The 21,052-nt window shown below is 27.0% G+C and overlaps 1 protein-coding gene across 5 annotated transcripts in view; it reads right to left on the bottom strand.

Annotated features, from left to right (window-relative positions):
* LOC136989037 (guanine nucleotide exchange factor DBS-like) overlaps positions 1 to 21,052 on the bottom strand; it is a 177,298-nt gene that overhangs the window by 122,608 nt on the left and 33,638 nt on the right. For 4 of the 5 annotated variants that reach the window (XM_067287089.1, XM_067287088.1, XM_067287090.1 and 1 more), the window contains 3 exons: positions 2,897 to 2,980; positions 1,925 to 2,039; positions 1,417 to 1,567 (listed from right to left, as the gene is read on the bottom strand). In XM_067287089.1, the coding sequence (XP_067143190.1) occupies positions 1,417 to 1,567; positions 1,925 to 2,039; positions 2,897 to 2,980 (350 nt within the window). Of the gene's footprint in view, positions 1 to 1,416; positions 1,568 to 1,924; positions 2,127 to 2,896; positions 2,981 to 21,052 lie in introns of all 5 variants that reach the window. The other variant, XM_067287092.1, reaches the window with a different exon arrangement.

Genomic DNA, 21,052 nt, shown 5'->3' with positions numbered 1-21,052 from the left:
CATTTTCAATATCATTGTTGGGTATAATATTGTTGTTTTAAACAAAGTTTTTTAAAAATTTGTTATAGAATATTATTGTAAACCTACTGAAGAGGGGCCTTCAGATCCAAAACACAAAAACAGTGTGTACAGGTGAAAATAAAGATATTTTGTTTTGACTTTTTGACTACTTGCTAAACAGAAACTACACCAGTGTAATATGTCCTATTAATAAACAAGGTCCAAAGTGGACAAGGATACAAACAGAAATAACAGTAAGAAATTAACAAAATTAACTACTTTATACAGCTATAGCTTATAATAAAATATTTTTGTTCTGAATGATTGAAAAAAATGTGTAAATAAGAAGACATTTTTTGCATTTTAATAATTTTAAATTAAGATTAGTTTGTTTGATATTGACAGTCTTCTGATATAATTTATCAAAATTTATTCTAACATTTCTGATTATTGTTTCTATATTTGTTTTTTTTTGGGGGGTTTTTTTTATTCTTTTATATATATATATAAGTATATTAATATGCAGAAATATATATTCCTGCATATTAATTTGAATTATAATTATAGCTAAATAAAATTATATTTTAAATGTTTTAAATTTGAATATAACTTTCAATTTTTTCATGGACAATAAATAAAATAGAAATGGGAATGCTCCAGCATTTATTTCAAGTAATATAATGGAGATAAATGACTAGAAAAAATAAAAAAAACTTAGTAACTGAAACAGAAATAAAATAACAATCAATCATCAAAAATCAATTCATCAATTTGAGTAAAAAAATTATTATATCAGTCATTTTAAAATATGATTCTGTCATATTTTGAAGGCTATTATTGGTTTGTTCTTTTTTAAAATTAAAACTAATATTAAATAACAGATTCATTACTATAACAGAATAATAATCTGTTATTATTATAAATAACAGAACAACAACAGATATTTTATTATTAAATGTTTAAAAATAATAAGAAACAGAATCTTATTTGACGGTTTTAAGAATTAAATTTAAATATTGAAAATTCTACATTTTTGAAGTATTTATAAAATATATTATGTGCTATGTTATTTATTACATTTCAGAATTTAATTTATAAACTTTGTTTGTAAATCCTTAAAGGATTATAAAATTAAATTTTTCATATAATTTTGTTAGTTTTATAATAAAAAGAAAATTGGTGTATAAATTAAATCCTTTCTAAGATATAAAAAAAAATTTGTTTTTAACTAACACAAGGTTTTAAAATTTAATCTTTGTGAACTGATTTTGATTAAAAATTTATTGAAATAATTCTAATTGTATTAATTTTTAACATACTTGATTTCTTATACACATATATTACTTCAAAATTTCCATAATAAGCTAATAAAATTAAAACTTGTCATTATTAATTAAAATAATAATTATTACTTACTGATATTTTCAGTAAAACAGTCTTTACTGAACTCCATTTATCATTTCTTCTATCTACAATAACAACAAATCCCAAATCTGCATCTTGCATTCTAGATGAAATCAATCTTCTATCCGAAGGATATTGAATACAATCACCTTTCATAAAAGGTCTAAAGAAGTAATATAAAGTCATACATGGTTGAAATTTCAATAAATATATTGATTGATTTTAGTGCTTTAAGTAATATTTATACCATTGTGTTTGAATTATAATATCTTATCTGTATCTATTTGGTAATTCTTCAAATAAAAAGGAATGCATTGTATTTCAGAAAATTTTACATCTACTATATATAAAACATCTACAAATACAATTTTATTCACTCATTTGAAATTAAAATGTAATAACATAATTTAAAATTTTATTTTTTTTAAATTTATACTTAACTTAAAAATATTCTTATAAAAACAAATAGAAAACTTATATAGGTATATCTATAGAGCTGTGACTATATTAATGAACTTACGATGGAACACTGGTCAAGTACACCATCAATTTTCTGTAGTCGTCATCAGATAAGCTGCAAAATGACCCTGTGTCGGGAAATGTCACAATTGGATATCCTTCTCGAGTTTTTCCACCTACAAGTTTATAGTTGCAACGTTATCACAATATTGGCAAATTTTTCCATTAAGTAGCATAATTAAATTAAAGACCAGGAGATTCAACTGAAATGAAAGTTTGAATGTTTAAAAAAATAATTAAAATGATAAAATCTATTAAGTTTATACTCTATGTGGGTGATTTTTGTTTGTTATGAAACAACAAAAAATTTAATGCTTTTAAGCATTTTTATAAAATTAAATATGTTTTACTAAAAAAAATTATTTCACTGCAAATATTTAGGACTTTTTCATATTTTTATTAGTTCTTTTTTAAATATAAACATTAGAAACATTCTTGATTATAACTTGTTTGATTTTCTTTGATTTCTCATAAAAGCTTTTCTTTTTGGAAGTTTTTCCACTAATAACTTTGATTAAAGTCTATTTATAATTTAAAATAAGCAGTACAAATTTTTGACTTTGATTTTTCTGTGTGTAATCTTTTCAACTACTGTACTTAAAATAGACCATTTTCAATAATTCTTAAATAAAGCCATTGAAATGTGATCTCATGAAACCTGTATATATAAATTTAAGATTGAATACTTACTAAAAAGCTTTAAAATTTCTTTTGTGGAAAAAAAAGTCAATTTTTTTTCATTATCATCTTTAATCATAAAATCCTGTATTTTGATGCAATAAATTTGCAATATTCTATTATAGAAGATAGTATGGCGTTATTCTTCTTATATGATTTTAAACAATATAATAAAAAAATTAAAAGCAATAAAGAAAAGGGATGATTATTTCTGATGAAAAAGAAGCCAATGCTGTAAAATCTCAAGACAGATTTTGAATTTGGATGAAAATACATTACTTGGTATTACATTTACCTGTTATGATAACATAACGTGAATGCAGTAAATCAATGACATCCCTGACAGTTAAATAACAGGATGAATCATCCATTGTGTCATCTGAAATTATAAAAAAAAATTTTAAATATAATATAATAAATACATAAATTATAACCAGATGTTAGATAATATAACTCTATATTTAAAATATAAATTTTAAATATATTTTAAATATAGAATATAATATAATTAAATATAGAATTATATTATAAGAATTATACTATCATGTATGTTACTGTGTTCTATTATAATTAACAGATTTTAATACATCTTGCAAATATTTCATTTTTTGTTCAAATTTCTTATATTGAGAATTAAGAATTTAAAATTCACTAATCTTAAAAACTGCATCAAATAATAATTATTAAGAATGTTTGACCTTCACTTCAAAGCTTTCATTAGATAAAGTATAGAATTTTTAATAAAGTATTAAAGTATAGAAGATATTTTAGCTTTGATCAGGATTCTCTAATTTAAACAATTTAATTTAATTTTACAATCAGATTTACTATATTTCTTGTATTTTTCTAAAATAAATTTTATTTACATTTCTCTTTTGATACATTTCAACCAAGTTAAAGAAGTCTACAAAATGCAATTTATGTAATGTAACTGTAGGGTTATTTTTATTTTTTTACAGAAATGAAAGTAACACCAGAAAATTTATGATTAATGATTCCTATTTTTAAAATGTTCATCTACTGTTATTCTGTAATTCACTTCTCTCAAAGCATTCTTATTCTTGGATGCACATCAATTTCTTTAACTAGTGAAACAATTAAATGAAAAAATCCAGAGACTAATAACTGATAATTAGACAATGGACATTTAGGCCCTTAAACGTAGTATTTTAGGCACTTAAAATAAGCTCTTAAATTGCCTTGTTTTGGCATTATAAACAAAAAATAGGCAATCAAAATTTGCACAATGAACACTTAACATACTTATCAGGACAATAAATTATTTATTTAACATACATATTCCAAACAGAAATGCATTTATTTAGAATGATGCAAACACAAGAGTAGAAACACAATGTCCTTACATTTTTTATTCACTTTGTTTCCCATAGTTAGCTTCACAATATATTACAAGCACTTTTCCCAAATTTTCAATAGAAAAATTGCAACATTTGTCACTGAAAATTAATTCATATGCAGAGAAAGTGTTCTACATCTACTGAAGATAACGGACAGTATTTCAACCTTGGAAGAAGATGAATTGGGAATTCACTTTCAGTTTTGCTCTTCTTTCCTGCCAAAACATCAGCCACAACAAACAAGCACTTTAATCCAATACTCTTTTGAAGCACTGCTTTCAAACTCTTTCTTCACTTTTTTTGCAACAGTGCCTGGTGCATCACAAAGTTTCTGCTTTGCTCTGTTGAGGAAATCAATTTGTTCATATATAGGTTTCCCACTATATTCAAGAGCAGTAATAGTATCTGTGTGAGGACCCAAACGGGGGTCGACTGGGAGGTCCGAATGGAGGTGTTAACAAGATCTTAAAAATCTCCCTTTACAACGCAAAGGGATGAAATTAAAGATCTAAATTACACAATGGAAGTTTTTTGTGAAATATTTAAAACAATGGAAAGGAATGAAGTCGAGAAACACGCGACGAGAGAGGAATCATATTCAGTCGCAACGTTGACCTCTCGTGCACCCTGCATCGGGTTTCGAATTGGCACCAGATGACAATGAGAGACCAATGGAGAGGCGACTTGGGGGGAAAACATTATAAAACCATCGTTTTCAAGGACATTTTTGGTTCTTGGATGCGTGAGTTTCTTCTCTTGGTCGTGTGTGCTCCCGAAACATTGGAAAAAAGGACCCCTTTCGGACCCGGAGGAAGCATCGTCAATTGCTGTCTTCTAGCTATCTCCAGATCGTCGGTTTGCCTGGAGAGAAGCAGCCGAAGGATGTGCTATATGCCCTGGGGCCCACGGATTTTCGCTGTCCACGTCGAACTACAAGTCACGTAGACATGAACTTTTGTCAAACTTTTTTTTTTGACAATTATTCTCACGCTTTGTGTGGTTCTACCTCATCAAACAAGAGCAAATTGTAAGGAAATTTCGATGTTTATTAAATGGTTATTGATGGTAACCTGTCTCAGTGAGTCCATCCACTCCCACAAGACCGTTTGACCACTCGACCGCCGTAACATTCTTTCACTCCAATTGGCTAACCTCATATCTGCAATGAATGTGAAATAAGACGTGATGTACACCAACTCGTTCTGAACAGAAATGTCATTCAAAATTTTCTTCACTTTAGTTACACAAACTGTATCATCTGCTAAAGTGGCCAGTTTTTGATATTGGAGAAATGTTCACTGTAGTAGTTAACACAAAATCTTAGCCATGTATATGCTAAGGAAAAAATAGGCATTTGCCTAAAATCCACTGTCTAAAAATGACAAATAAAGTATGTCTAACACTATATTTATTAAATAAAAGCATTTATTTTAAAATATTTCATATGGTTCTAATTTTATTACTATAAAATTTCATCAGGGGGTCTAATTTATTTCCGTTATTATTGCATTCTAATTTTTTCTGCTTGGGATATGCATTCACTGGGACTTAAACATAAATAATCAATAATAATAATAAAATAAATTTGTCTGATTGCATTTTCAGAAAAAAACAAAACTTAAGCAGTTTAATTTAAGAATTAAAGTAAACCTTTGCGGAAAACAAAACAAAAAATTAATAAAAACTTTTTAAAAATATGAAAACAGACTAAACTTTGTGTTTTAGGCAAAAATAGGCAGAAATGTCAAAATAAGCATTTTTAGGCATTATAAAATACCATTGTTTCGGTCTAAATGTTCATGAAAAGTGTTCATACTAAATCTTCACCATGTATATGCTAGAGAAAAAAATGGGCATTTGTCTAAAATCTGCTGTCTACTGATAATACATTTAAACAGATTAAAAGAAAAATAATTTAGGAAATTTTGTAATGTAAAACATTTTTTGTTGATAATGTAATTTTGTTGTTAAAAATACAATATGTTATTTTATAATATTATGTTACACTTTGTATGTCAATTACATATATAATTTCAGTCAATCAATAAAAAATTATTTTCAGAAATTGAAAAGCATAATCTTGAAATCATCATGACTATAATAAATTATGAAAGAGTCAATATTTAAAGAATATCATTAATAATCCACTAAACACAAAATTCTATTTGATTGTTTCCATTTTTGAAATATAAATCTATTAAACTTTGAAATTTGTTGTTCATAGGTTAAAATTTAATTACACATTATATATATACACACAATAAAGTATTTGTCAATATGAATAAATATGAGATATTCTTCAACATGAATAAATATGAAATTTGAGAGAGAAATATGTCAGTTAAATTCTAAGACATTTTTCTAAAGTATTTACCAATACAATTCAGCTGATAAAGATCAATGAAAATTTTTTTAATGAACTTCTAGGATATTTCTTTGACTAATTTGCTGTTATTATAAATAGACAAAAGTTTTATTTTGAAACCAGTAGATAGTAATTTCATTTTTATATGCTTAGGCTATTCATATTGCATATGTAAAAAATCAGCAATTTACTAGTACTGTACATGAATATACTGATCGTTTAATATTTCATAGACGAAAGGAATAAGAGTAATTCATACAATATTTATGACAAATTTAATTTTGATTAAAATACAAATGTTTTTGCTAAATTAAAAGATAACAGTATATTGAACTTAAAAACTCTTCTACAATTTATTGTAACATACTTTTTAGTTCAAAGCATATATATAAATTTTTTGAATATATTCTTATTGACCTAATTTAATTTTTCATCTTAAAACTAATTTTTAAAAATATTTTTAAAACATAACAAGTATGATCAATGCTTTATAATTAATACATAATGTTTTATTAGTTTTTCTTGTACATTGAAAAACATAAATAAGTTTTTAAGTACCATTCAATTAAGGTTTAGATTTTTCTGTTCTTTTTACACACAAACTATAAAACATACAGCTCATTTCATAAATCTTGTCTGGGCTGTAAAAATGCACAGTAGCAGGAACTAGTCTATTTACTTAGCAAAGGGAACAGACTGTTTGTCAATATGTAATAAAGTCACTGTGCATTACCAAATGGGGTTCTTGAACTTCATAAAACTTCCCACAGCCCTAACAGAATACTATGCATTGTTTGGCTGAGATATATGAAACAATCTGTAACAAAAATATGTCTGATATAGAATAAAAATGTTAAAGAAATAAGACTGTTTTGAGAAACATGTTCATGAAGAAAAAATTTATTTGTAAAATAGTTTTTCATTTATGAATGTGTTTTCTCTGTCTTTTGATTTTTCTCCAAATTGTACTTCCTTAATTGTTCAATTAGAAGTGCAATATTTTAGTAGAATGTTATATTTAATACCATAACAATGTTAAATTTTGCTAGTATTTTATAATGAAATTTTATTTAGAATAGTATAAATGTTAAATGTTGAAAAAATTCATACCACATAGCCTACAACTGCTTATTGTTTACATAGAAGTAAAAAATATCATTTTCATACTATTATGCAATAATTGCATTAAGTTGCATAACTTTCCCATCAAACAAGTTAAAATTGCATGTGGTGCCATCTGTTATGAGATTTTATTAGAAATCTTTTTATATTATTAATTATTATAAAATAATAATTAATAAAATGGCAGAAAGCTTATTTTTAGGGTAGAGATGAGTTTTATAAAAAATTGTAAATGTTAATAACAAGTAAAATCTTCATTAAGTTTGATCCATCAGTATAATATATGTTATTTATAATTTATTAAAATAATATAATATTATAAATAATAATTAATAAAATGGCAGAAAGCTTATTTTTAGGGTAGAGATGAGTTTTATAAAAAATTGTAAATGTTAATAACAAGTAAATTCTTCATTAAGTTTGATCCCACTCAAGATATAATATATGACCCCCCTCTAGTTCCCTACCCCCTCAACCTTTTACCACCAAAATTTAATAGTACCAATCCCATAACACACAAACCTCCCAGCAAAATTTCAGAAATTTTCAACAAAAGGCACTGGAATTATTAGGACTTCAATGCGGATGAACAAAATCATATATACAAATTTTTCAACAGAAATTTAAAAAATAAAAACAAATCTTTTTGCATTTTTATGTTTCAGGATCACCCAAGTCCAAAAATGTAAAAATCTGAAGGGGGGGGTCATTTTTTGACCAATTGCCATACTTTCCCTGTTATATGTAACAACCAGAAAAGTAACATTATCAAAGTTTACGATGCAATATCAGTTATGATTATTTATATTAATATAACATGTATTAGGATATTGATACTATTAAAATTTGATGGTTAAAGGCTGAGGTATGGTTAGAAAGAGGGGGTTATGTCATATCAAGTGGAGTTTGACTTGAAGATTTTACTTGTTATTAGCATTTATAATTTTTTATAAACTTCATCTCTACACTCAAAATTAAGCTTTGTCATTTTATAATAATTAATAATATAAAAAGTTTTTTAATAAAATCTCATTACAGATGGCACCACATACAATTTTAACTTTCTCGCTGGGAAAGTTATGCAACTCATTGCTGGATTTTATTACATTGTAAATAAATTATTTTCAATACCTTACACACTGAAATACAGTACCATCTCAACCATCTTTATTCCAAAAACATTAGCTTAAATGACTTAAAGCTAATGTTTTTGATATTTAATTAATATAGCTTTGTCAGGGAGGTACTCCCTAATGTACATTTAACTTAGTGGAATACAATGCAATTAAATTACAAAAATTTCAAAATATCAATATTATAACTATTGGTATACTTTGAATCTTTTTATCCATTGATCAAACTGCAATCCTGCTTCAGTAAATTAAGACTTCCTCCTTAGCAATATTTAAAATTCACACAAATACCATCAACAAGTTTTGGAACTAGCACAACTAGACTGCTATTCATCTTTTTTGACTTTGAAGGCAATGTGTACAAACAAGAATGTGAGGTCCCTAAGGGCAGCCCACTCTCTGGTACTTTGTGTAAGCTTATTTTGAGAGATTTAGAAAACCATATCATTTCTATCATTAGGAGATTAGACCAACAGACACATTTGTATATGAAATACGGCAAATACAGTCAAACCTTGGTTTACAAAGTTAATTCATCCCTAAAAGTTGTTAGGAAGCTGTTTGGTTCTCAAAGCAAAATAAATTTTCCCATAAGAAACAATGTAAAATAGATTCATCTGTTTCCAACACCACAAAACGAAACCTTTCTTTTATTTACCATTTTAGCTGTATTTCATGCATATGCATAAAATGCCTATAAAGACAATATAATATTATACATAATATTGCTTTATATATATACTAGCAGGGGTAGGCCCGGCGTTGCTCGGGCAAAAGTAATGATAGTGAAGATTAAGATTATTACATTATAGTCAACCTTATCCATTTTCACAAAATGCAAGAATTGGGTTCCCCTGTGTGAAGCTTCGGAAATAGGTCTAGAATTTGTGCAAAAAGGGGAAAAGAAATTTTTTCCCATTGTTTAGGAATAGAAGCCAATAATAATTATTATTGTTATAATAAAATTATGTTGAAAAAAACCCATCAACAAGAAAAAAAAAAGGAAAACGAAAAATGAATGTTTTATGTCCATAAAAGGACATGTCTGTAGAGATTTCCGAGAAAGTCAGACTTCTCAGGTTAAAACAATAGATGAATTTGATGCTTAGATCGAACATCTTCGGTAGGAATCGAATTGTCAGCCGATGTTGACTCATCTAACGACCTGGGTTCCGATCTCGTTACAATTCGTAGCGAAGGGGGGGACCAATTAGAGAGCGGAGGCAAGTCGGCATTGACCTATCGGAATGTTCGATCTGGGACTCAAAGGAAAGTTATAAAACCCAAAGAAAAAGAGGAGATGACGTTCTCTCGGTTACTAGTTCTCTCAGTTCTTGGTTCGTCCTATCTTGGACGTGTGTGCTTCCGTACAATTAGGAGGGAACTTTTCGGACATCGTGGAAACAACCTCCTCTGTCGTGTCGCCTAGTGCCATCCAGGTTCCTCGGAGAAAAATCGCATGAAGTCGTGCCCAAAGCCTCGGGGTCTACGATTATTTCACCATCCACGCCGAACTGTAGGAAAAGAAATCCCAAACATTCGAACTTTATTTGGACTTAATTCTAGTGCTTTGTGCGGTGATACCCCTTTATCCAAGGAGATATTGTAAGAAATTTTTATTTTATTAAACAATTTTGAGATGGAAAACCTGTCTCAGTGAAATTCTTCCACTCCCACACGGCAGTGTTGACCGCTCGACTGTCGCGACATCTTTTCACCCAATCGGCAAACCTCACACCTGTTTCCAGACTAATTAGAGAATTTTTAGATGGGTCTAAAAATATGTTTGATTTCCCACAAAAATGAAAAAACTGCATCTGCGTCTTGCACATCGCTTTCTCTTAACAATTCCATTGTTACGTAACACTTCTTATTGTTGGCACTTCCATTGTTACGTAACACTTCCATTGTTGATGGAAGTGTTAAGCCTTATTCATGTCCCTCTCCCCCTTGGGAGGAATTTCGAAAAATCCCTTCTTAGTGTGCATTCTCATGACATACCTTAACTGTGTACCAAATTTCAACTTTCAACTCCTAATCGTTTGGGCTCTGCACTGATTATTATTATTATTATTATTAACTCGTATTGATTATATATATAGATGTGTGAGGTACCAGATGGAAGCTGCTTTGAAGGTCCAAAGGTGACCACTCTATTGAGGAATAAAGAGCTCTGTTTCAGACACAAATAGGGAGAATTAAATGTCCCAATTGAACAATGAAAGTTTTTATTAAAACAATAGAAAAGACGAAAGTTGAGGGAAACATAGCTGGAGAGGGGTCGTATTTAATCACGAAACTGACCTCTCCCATGCCCTCCAATCAGTTTTGAATTGTCACCAGGTGACAAGTAGAGAATAATGAAAAGGTGGCTTTAGGAGAAAAACTTATAAAACTGCATGAAACAAGGATGTGATGTTCTTGGTTCATAGTACTCCTCTCCTGGATTTTTGTAATCCAGCGGTTCACCAAGAAAAGCTTGTTCAATGTCCAGGAATTTCGGCAACTTTGCTCTCCTGTGCCATCAAGATTCGCCCAGGTCCACCTAGTCACAGGAAGACATCTCTCCAAGTTGTGCTGTGTACCCCGGGGCCATCACTCTTCACACCACCATCACCAGAAGAAGAAAAACAAGTTGGGACATTTGGACTTTTTGTACAGACTTGCTTTCCACCTTTGGAGAGGCATTACACCTTTTTATAAGAATTGTTGTAAGAGAAATTTTTATACTTATTAAATAGTTTACAATGGAAAACCTGCCTCAGTGAGTCTCTCCACTCCCACACGACAGTGTTGACTGCTCGATTGTCCTGACATTTCCACCCCGGTCGGTTAACCTCATATATATATATATATATATATATATTTATATTTCAAGACTGACAAGTACTTTATCCCCACTTTCCAAATATTGTGTTTCAATTGATTTGATTTCAATTTTAATTTTATTTTTAGTTTTGGTGTAAAGGCCAGTTTTAATTATTATTTTTAGTTTTAATTAACTGGCTACCTAGTATTAATAAATATTAAATATTACTATTATACTATAATATAATAGTAATCAATTTTTGTCATTTAATTTAACTTAAGCATATTTAAACTCAAATTTTTGAATGCCATTTATATTACACAAATGCCAACTAATGCAGTTTATATTAATTAATTTGAGTTAAATTAAACCATGGTGCATACTGAAAAATGAAAATAGTATCTTTCCTGCATGTGCATTAAAATGTAATTAAATAGCAATGTCTCATCAGTGATTCGTTACATGATGCAAGGCAATCTCGGCATCACTAACTTCTGAATTGGTAGTTCTGTCGTTGATTGGTTGGGCTGTCGACTTTCTTTAAACAGGAAGTATAGGAAAGTATAGAGAGGTGACCATCTGTGAATGGCTCTTGCCGAATACCTTGTTGAAAACTGAGTTATTGAACAGCAGCCAGTACAAATATGGCATTCAAAATTTTGTTTGTAAACGGGTGTTTGTAACGCAAGGTTTAACTGTATATATATGAGATACATACTCATCTGGCAAAAAAACCAGAGATACAAGAATTTATTTATAAAAAGAGTCAGCAATAACCCATAAGGACTAGTTCTTTGCTTAGAGCAGAAAAGTGAAAAAGGTAAGCATTTTTTGGATATCCTTTTTAACCTAGAGCAGGGTACTATTATTACGAAAACATTTTGAAAACCAAGTTATTGACTGATTTTATACAGTAAAATCTCATTATCCTCATCAGTTTAAAATTGCTGCTTTTCATGAACTCACAAAAAAAGATTTAACCAATGTGTAAAATTGTTTAAACATTTGGGACAGACAATACAAAATAAAATACATCAAAGTTATAACTACGGAACATGGATCTCAATCCAAACTAATTCATAAATTACTCAAAAATCTGTTGAATAAGGGTCAAGATAATAACTGTAACTGTAATTTATAAAAAATTGCTAGAATCACAGGCAGACAAATCCTCTATAGAAGGAATCCAACTGTCTTTTGCCTCTTAAGAAATGATATAGAGAAATTGTACCCTATGCTATAGTATTATGCACATGTGATTAACATTTGAATAATGTTAGAGTTAAGAGTAAATAATAAAATTTGTACAAAAAAAAAAAATGGGGATAGTATAGATTGCACCCTATGAAACTTTGGGACTTTGAGTATATATTTGAACTCAGGGGACTGAGACGAGTTCAATGATATCCTACTTTTGGACCAGAGACAAAAAATAAGAAAGTTATCATACTTTTTAAGTTATATTTATTTAATGCTATCATGCAGACGGCACCATAGTTGCTAGTGCTGCCATAATAAAGATGGTATAAAAACACTTGAGTATACTTCTAGAAATGTAAAAACAAACAGCTGAAAGAGATCAGATCCATGTCTCAATGCTCAAGAGAATAGTCACATGTCTGCTTCCATCTCTTTCATATGACATAGACTCTTCCAGTTCAGGCTGACATATGTCTATAGTACTGGGAATCTACAGCATCCCAGTAACTAATTGTTGATTTAATAGAAATTTCAAATATATTGGCACAACTGGTTATTTCCTTAAGATATTATTAAGGAGCATAAATATAATATATTGATGACTCAACTAGTGATGGCATTATCCGTGTATGTGATGGACAAAGAGGTAGAAGTTGAGTGTGAAGATGCCAAAATAATAAGCACATAAAAGATATAATGGAATTAAGCCATCTGAAAACCTGGAAATCTATAAATCCACCTGGATTAGAAAGTCAATTAATTATAAGGATCAAACATCTATCTCAAGCATGGTATGAGATGCCATAATGTGAAGCTGACCCTTTCTACATTCTGCCATATAAGGACAATAATATTGTGTTACAGGGAATTATTATTGTTTGCTGTTATATTTTCTCTTCTTTATTTTTATTCTTAATTTTTGCTTCTATTTTACTGCTAAAATATAGTTAGGTAAGTTTAGATTTTAAAAAATGATATTATTCTTTAAATAAAATGTAATTATTCCAATCAATAGCGAGGTTGAGGCCAAAGTTTTAAACGCGGAAACATGTACGTCGGATGTTGGGCGCCGCTTTCCTGTAAGCCTAGAAGTTTGACAATGGCGTTTGGAATGTCGAGCATGATTCCACTGACTTTCCAAACACCATTGTCGAACTTCTAGGCTTACAGGAAAGCGGCGCTGAATGTCCGATGTACACGTTTTCGCATTTAAAACTTCAGGCTCAACCTCGCTATTATAATATTTAATATTTTGAAATTTTTTGTAATTCAACGACATTGTATTCCACTAAGTTAAATGTATGGCAAGGAGTACCTAGCCTAATAATCACATGTTAATTAAATGTTGAAAATGCTAGCTGTAAGTCATTTAAGTTGGAATAAAGGTAGTTGAGACAGTACTATAAATAAATTATTTGCTATATAATATATCAATTTATATTCTATGCAGTTAATTTTTTACAAAATGTATTGTGCTGTTTTTTTTATAATTGTCAGAATTAACTCTACATAATCTTATACTATTTATTTTATGTATTATTCAAAATTATGTATTTATGGATATGTGAAGATTAATAAGATAATTTTATCAATATATGAGATTGACATTGACATAATCTTTCAGCAAAAACAAATCACAAGATATTTTAAAAATTTCATTTCTAAACTTGCAGTTACATGTATTGATATGTAATATTTTTATAATTTTTGTAAGGAGTTTCACTTTTACATTAAGATTTATAAAAAATTAATTTTTTCAATTACTTTGTAAAAAAAAAATTGTTGTTATTTAAATAAGTAAACCTATAATTAAATAATAAAAATTTTAATTCTGATTTTATAATTATAATTTAAAATCAAATTTAGGTTAACAAATTTTTAATTTAATAAAATTTGATAAATTAATCTGCATATAATTCATATAATAAATTACAGGCTGTCCTTATTTTATGTCCATTCATGATAATGCTGGTTTCAAATTTTTCCCAAAAACTGTCAAACAAATTTTTTCACAATGTGTAGAATATTTTTTTGTAAATGCTAAATGCAAATATTTATATAAAAGAATTAGCAAATTTAGAAGAACATTTAGATGCATAAAGAGAGGAGGAGATGAATGATGAACCAGTGTATAGTAAAAATAATAACTACTGATGCCCTTGAAAGGATTTCTTGCTAATGCAAAGTCATTGACTGAAGTGTACTGCAAAATGGACCAAAGTGACTTCATAAGGAGAAGTTTAAATAAAACCTTAGCATCTTATTACAAAATTCTCAAGAAGAGGAAAAGCGAAGCATAGCAAATAACTTTGGATTCATATTTTACAAAAGTGCAGGATCTTCACATAGATGCCTAACCCATCACAATGGATAACTCTCAACTTCAGCTATCATCACAGAACTGAAGTTGCATGCAGTGGTACTGTTGTGTGAGATCAGAACAGTGGTGGTGTATATATTTTAATTCATGAATGTCTAGAATACTTCCCTATTGGTTCCATAATAAAATGGATTTATTTTACACTGATTTTGTTTATGCCATCTCCTCCAGGAATATGTTATCAGTGTAAAATGAGGGCAGCCTGTACTTTTACTTAATAAGAATTCTAATGTAAGGGGTTGTCCATAAATGACATCCACAATGGAAGGGAGAGGGGATTTAAACTAATTGAACAAAAGTCAAACAAGGGGGAGGAAAGGGTACACAAATTTCAAGTCCAACATACATATAAAGAAATTATAAATGTAAATTCGATAGAATAAATTAGAAAACTTAATAATAAAAGCATAATTAAAAATAAATATAAATTATAAAAGCCTATCTTAATATGAAATCAAAATAAAAATCAAATAAAAGCTATTTAACTAAAGGAAAAAATAGAAATGAAATATTTTTGGTAATACGATAATTTTAATAGATCAAAGAAAAATTATACAAAATTATGGGACTTTGAGATATAAAAATATAAAATATATTCTTATAAAATAATAATTTTATTCTTACAAAAATATAGGAAAGAACAATAAGAAAATTTAAAATGATGATTACAGGAAGAACCATTGAAATATATCTTAAAATACAAAAAGAAACTGATAAATAATTTTAGATATTTAGTGCCTGGAAGTGAAGTGAAGTGAACAAGTATTGAAAGAGAAATTAAGATAAGAACATCTGTGAATAAAGAAGCTTTTAACAAAAGAAGATTAATATTCACCTGAAAAAGACTATGAGAAAACAATTGATTAAAAGACTTCATTTGGAGCATTGCAATCTATGGATCAGAGACATGTGAGAAAAGATTGAAAGATGTAAGCCTATAGAAAGAATGCAAATCAGTTGAAGAGAGAAAATATAAAACTGAAATATTACAATATAAGAAGGTTATAAAAAAATATTAAGAAGATTAAAGAGAAAGGGAAAAAAATTAAATGGAATTTATCAGAGAAAATATATACTTAAATACAACAATTTGCTTAAAAATAAATTTGGAAATAATAATTGAAACTGAAAAAAATAAAATAAAATAAACAGAAAAAAGATTAAACTAAACAATTGAACAAGTTATGAAAGGATGAAACAAAAGCTAGATAACTGAAATTATAAACTCTATGATTAGGACTGTTATTAGCAAAACACTATAAAAAAATTAAATCAGATCATATGCCAATGAAGTTATTGTAAATTAAATATATCATTAATATTTAATAAAGATTAATTTTTCAAAAATTAAAAACAACAACATGAAAAGAAAACTTATGGATTTAGTCAATGGTACATGCTAAAATTTAAACAAATGGCTTGCTAGGGAAAAAACCCAAATGTGTGCTTTGTTAAAATATACTGCAAAACAGTTCCTATTCTAACATTCAACTGGACACAAAATGTGTAATGGGAATTTTGAATTGTGCAGTGGGAATCCCATATTTGTGCAGTAATTAATTGTCTGATTCTGGGTTTTATAAGTTTTTTTTTCTGGTTATGTTAAAGTTAAAATATTTACCTAAATTACATATAGTAAAACCTGTCTAAAATAGAACCTGAATAAAAATGAAACCAGTGTAAATGGAAAAAAGTCTTTGAAACAGAGTGATTTTCTGTTAAAAAAAAGAACTTGTTCATAACAGATACATGCCAAACCAGAAAAAATATTCAATACTATGCGATTTGGTTTACAGGTTTTACAGTATATTTTATTCAGTCAATGAAAAAAGAGCTATGGAAAGAATGTTGGTAGGATTTACCACTTGTATTGAATATATATAATAGATATTTTTTTATGCAGCTGCAACGTCAACATTATCATTTAAACTATAATCCACAATCACAGTGCACTTATCCGATAGTAAATTATATCATTTGCATGCACACAGTGCACACTGTACATCTAATGATTAAGACAACAGTGATTGAAATTAATAAATAATTATATTATAGTCCTTATTTTCCATTTATGCATTTTAGAACAGCTTATTAATGCTAGGATTTATTGGCTTGGCCAAAACAAAACTGATATTTCTGCAGTAGGGAAAAAATCTTAGAATGAGGCCTGCTCCAAAACTGGATGAGACATTAAAACACCAACCAACACCTGTAATCCAGTTAATATGAACCAATTTATTATAAGAACAAACATTTTCAACTGTCTAACAGTCATTTTCAGATTATAGAATATTACATAGAACAAAATTCAAATAAAACAGAAATTGTTAAATTTGTGCTGGTGGTTGCATGTGTAAAATAATGTTAAAGAAAAATAAAATAAAATAAAATAAATTTTATTTTATTTTATTTTTCTACTTATTTTTTTTCTTTTACGCATGAATTTAACACGTTCTATTTTATTTAAATTTTGTTTTTTGAATTTTATTCTATGTAACATTTCATAACCTGAAGATTGCTGTTAAAAATAGTTGAAAACATTTGATCTTATAATAAATTGGTTCATATTAACTGGATTATAGGTATTAGTTGGTGCTTTTATTATGTGTTTTGTTATAATTTTTACTGATTTACAACAATTTGGAATACAAAAGTTTCAAACAATAATAAAATATTCATTTTTATTGTAATTTCATTAATATAATTTAACTCTTATTGTAACATTGGCTCACATGAACTGATGTGAGCTGGATCAAGCACATTACTGGATTTAGTTCTCAATTCATAAAAAACCACAAAATTCTAAAATAAAAAATTAATCATTTAAAAATCTGGAAAATTATATTTCAATATATACATGATAGTTCAATAATAATTTGAATTTATATTTAAATATTGTTACAGCCATTTATATTCAATATTAGTTTTAAATATGATTTATCGTAAATGTTCTGATAAGTTATCTAATGCAAAGAAAGCAATAAACATATCTGATGCAAAAAAGCAATGACAATATTATCTGAAATTTTATTAGCAGTTAAATGTTTTGTTTTTACTTTATTATTTATTATCAAACTAAAAAGAAATAAAGCATCAGAGTCTAGCAAAGATTGCATGCTTTTGACTAAGAACAAAATTTTCAAAATAAACTAATCAATTAATCCTAAAAATCATTTAAGTGTCAGAAGGAACTTTTACACTAATACCCTGAAATATAGGGTGTGGACTAGTCTGAGTTGAATGGGTCATTGCCCCAATCAATGTATAGATTAGCTACTAAATGAAATTGTCAATATTCATCAAGATTATTTCCTACTGTTAAAAATATACAATTATATGATTATAAAAGTTGAATTTATTAATACGTATTAATTTTTTTTTAAATTGATTTTTGAAATTCCTAAATATTTCTTATATACTTTGTAAAAATAAGTTTTGTAAAAATATATATCAAAAAATCTTTTAACTGTATCATAATGGTAATTTTTAAAATATTTCAATTATTAATAAAAGTAAAATTACATATAATGAATTTTATTTTTATTTTATGAATAAATGCAATTAATTCATGGAAAATTTGGTTTAAAAAATTTAATTTCAAAACTTAATAGATCAGATATGGCCAACTCCATTAAAAGAATTGTCAGTAAAAGACACAAGAAAAAAATATCCAGGAAGTGATCAATCTCATACAATTTATCAGAGAGAAGTTCAATAAAACCACATTGTATTGTCAGTATGAAAAGTTTGCACTATTTTCTGAAAATATTTCTCTTAAACAGTTGTGTATTACCAATCATTCATTCTTATATGTGAATCTGATATTAATATAAAAATTTTTCGACTATTATAAATGATTTTTGATGTTTTTAACAATATAATTTAAACTTTCCTCAAAGTTCAATTATGTAATTTATTTAATATTACCTACAGAAGTTTAATTTATTAAATATTAGGGTTATCTAAACAAAACATTAAAATATATTGTTAACTTTTTCAACATGTATACAGTGTATATTATATATATATATAAATTTATTACATCAAAATAAAATTTCAATGTTAATAGTTTAAAAAATTCTGAAATAAAGAATGTCAACTAAACAGGTTCAACAGGTTCAATATATATTAACCAGTTTGTTAGACATAGTAGTAAAAAAATCTTAATGAACTCTTAGGTCTTAAAAAATGGAAAATATATTTAGAAAATCTGAATGTAAAGCTTTAGTCAAATATAACAAAGATTTCAATCGATAGAAAGCTGCCTATTAAAAGAGATTATAAGTTACAATAAAGAGACAAGAAACTATATCTCAAATGCAAAGGCAGTATATTTTATTAAATATAGAAATATTGATATTAAAAAATTCTCTAAATATTTTTTAAAATGCAAAATTATTTTTATATTTAGTATTTATATTCTTCAAACTATAATCCAAAATTTATTACAACATAACTGAGAATAAATATTTGGCTTTCAATGCAAAATATTATGACAGATAATTATAGAAAATAAAAAACAAATAAATAAACTGAATCATCTCTTGAAGTATATAAGTAATTTAAACAGAATATTATTATTATATTTCATGTACTGTGCTATACATTCATTTATAGTTTGCAAATGATATCAATAAGACATTATATATTAATTATTTTTATACTAAAATATTATGGACATATTTAATTAAGGTTTAAATTGTAATTTTTTTAAAATAAAAATTTAAATATAAAAATATGATTGGAAAATACTTGTTTAATTCTATAAATTTTGATTATTCATAATACACCAACTTGTATAAAATTATGCTTGCAGGTACACGGTGAGTCACTTAAGACTGAACACTTAAAATCTATTTAAAAATTAATACTTAAGTAATAGAAATGATGATATATTTTCCTTGTGATGATAAAGATTATCTTATAAAGTTGCAATAAGGAAATATGTAAGAAACAAATAAATTAAAAGGAAAGATGATAAATTAGACAAAATAATTAATAGTAATAAAACTATTATAAATCGAATACAGAAATGATTTCTTTCATATACTGTAATTATAATTCTAAATATATTTTAATGAGTATTTTTATTTTGATATTTTAAAAAAATATTTAAAATATAAACTTAAATTCCTTTAAACATTCTTGTGATATTATTCTACAACCATTATTCAATTGTACAATTATGCTATTTTGACTGAGATTCAAGGCTATATATTCACATAAGTATTTGAATAGAAAAGAAAAAAATTAGCTTAAAATAAAGAAAAACTTTGTAAAGAAAACATTGTAAATTATCTTCTCAGATTTTTTTATAATTATAAATTATATCTTTAAATATAATATTTAAATGGCATTATTCCAAACTTTGAACCTGCTATGGACATTCAATATAGAATCTGCTTAACTTGACACAGGCCACTGAAGGTAGCCAAAAATGTTTGTTTTTAATCAGTGAATGCAGGAAAATGAGAGGAAGGTGTGAATTCTAGTATTTAGTATTTAAATGTAAAACTTATAAAAATAACTCAATGCTATATTAAAGTTTATCTCTGAATAATTACTGAATAATGTTTGGAAGTATTTTAAATTTATTTGCATAATAGCTTAATTTCTTTTAAGCTTAATTCATATTATTGAATTAATCCTTTTATAATTATATTTAGAAACTTTTGGAATTAAATCAAAATTTTCAAAAAATGAATAAAATACTATCTTTAATTCATATCTAGCAATTTTGATTTTCTGTTATGAAGCATCTGCAGCATTTCCATTACTGTAGTAAGAAGATTTATTTGTACAATGAATCAATGTGGATAGAGTCTCCAAATAGATCTACTAGAAAATTTATGAATGTAAGTTATAAATAATAGTGTTCAAAGAGACTACAGTAATTGCTAAAGTTTGGATATCAAATCTTAAATCATAATTCAGTAGTGATAAAATACTGAAAAATATCAAGAATAACTATAATGATCAAATGATAAGTTCTTGATGGATGTGAAGAACAAAACAGAATATCTCCCACAAAATGAAAACAAACTTTAATTATGTGAAGCCATGCATGTTATTTCCTGTAACTCT

Source organism: Centruroides vittatus, unplaced genomic scaffold (assembly GCF_030686945.1).
Source record: "Centruroides vittatus isolate TY-2023 unplaced genomic scaffold, ASM3068694v2 scaffold_435, whole genome shotgun sequence".
NCBI classification, from domain to species: domain Eukaryota; kingdom Metazoa; phylum Arthropoda; class Arachnida; order Scorpiones; family Buthidae; genus Centruroides; species Centruroides vittatus.
The sequence above is the reverse complement of the archived record's forward strand: the minus strand, read 5'-3'. Positions and strand labels throughout refer to the sequence as shown.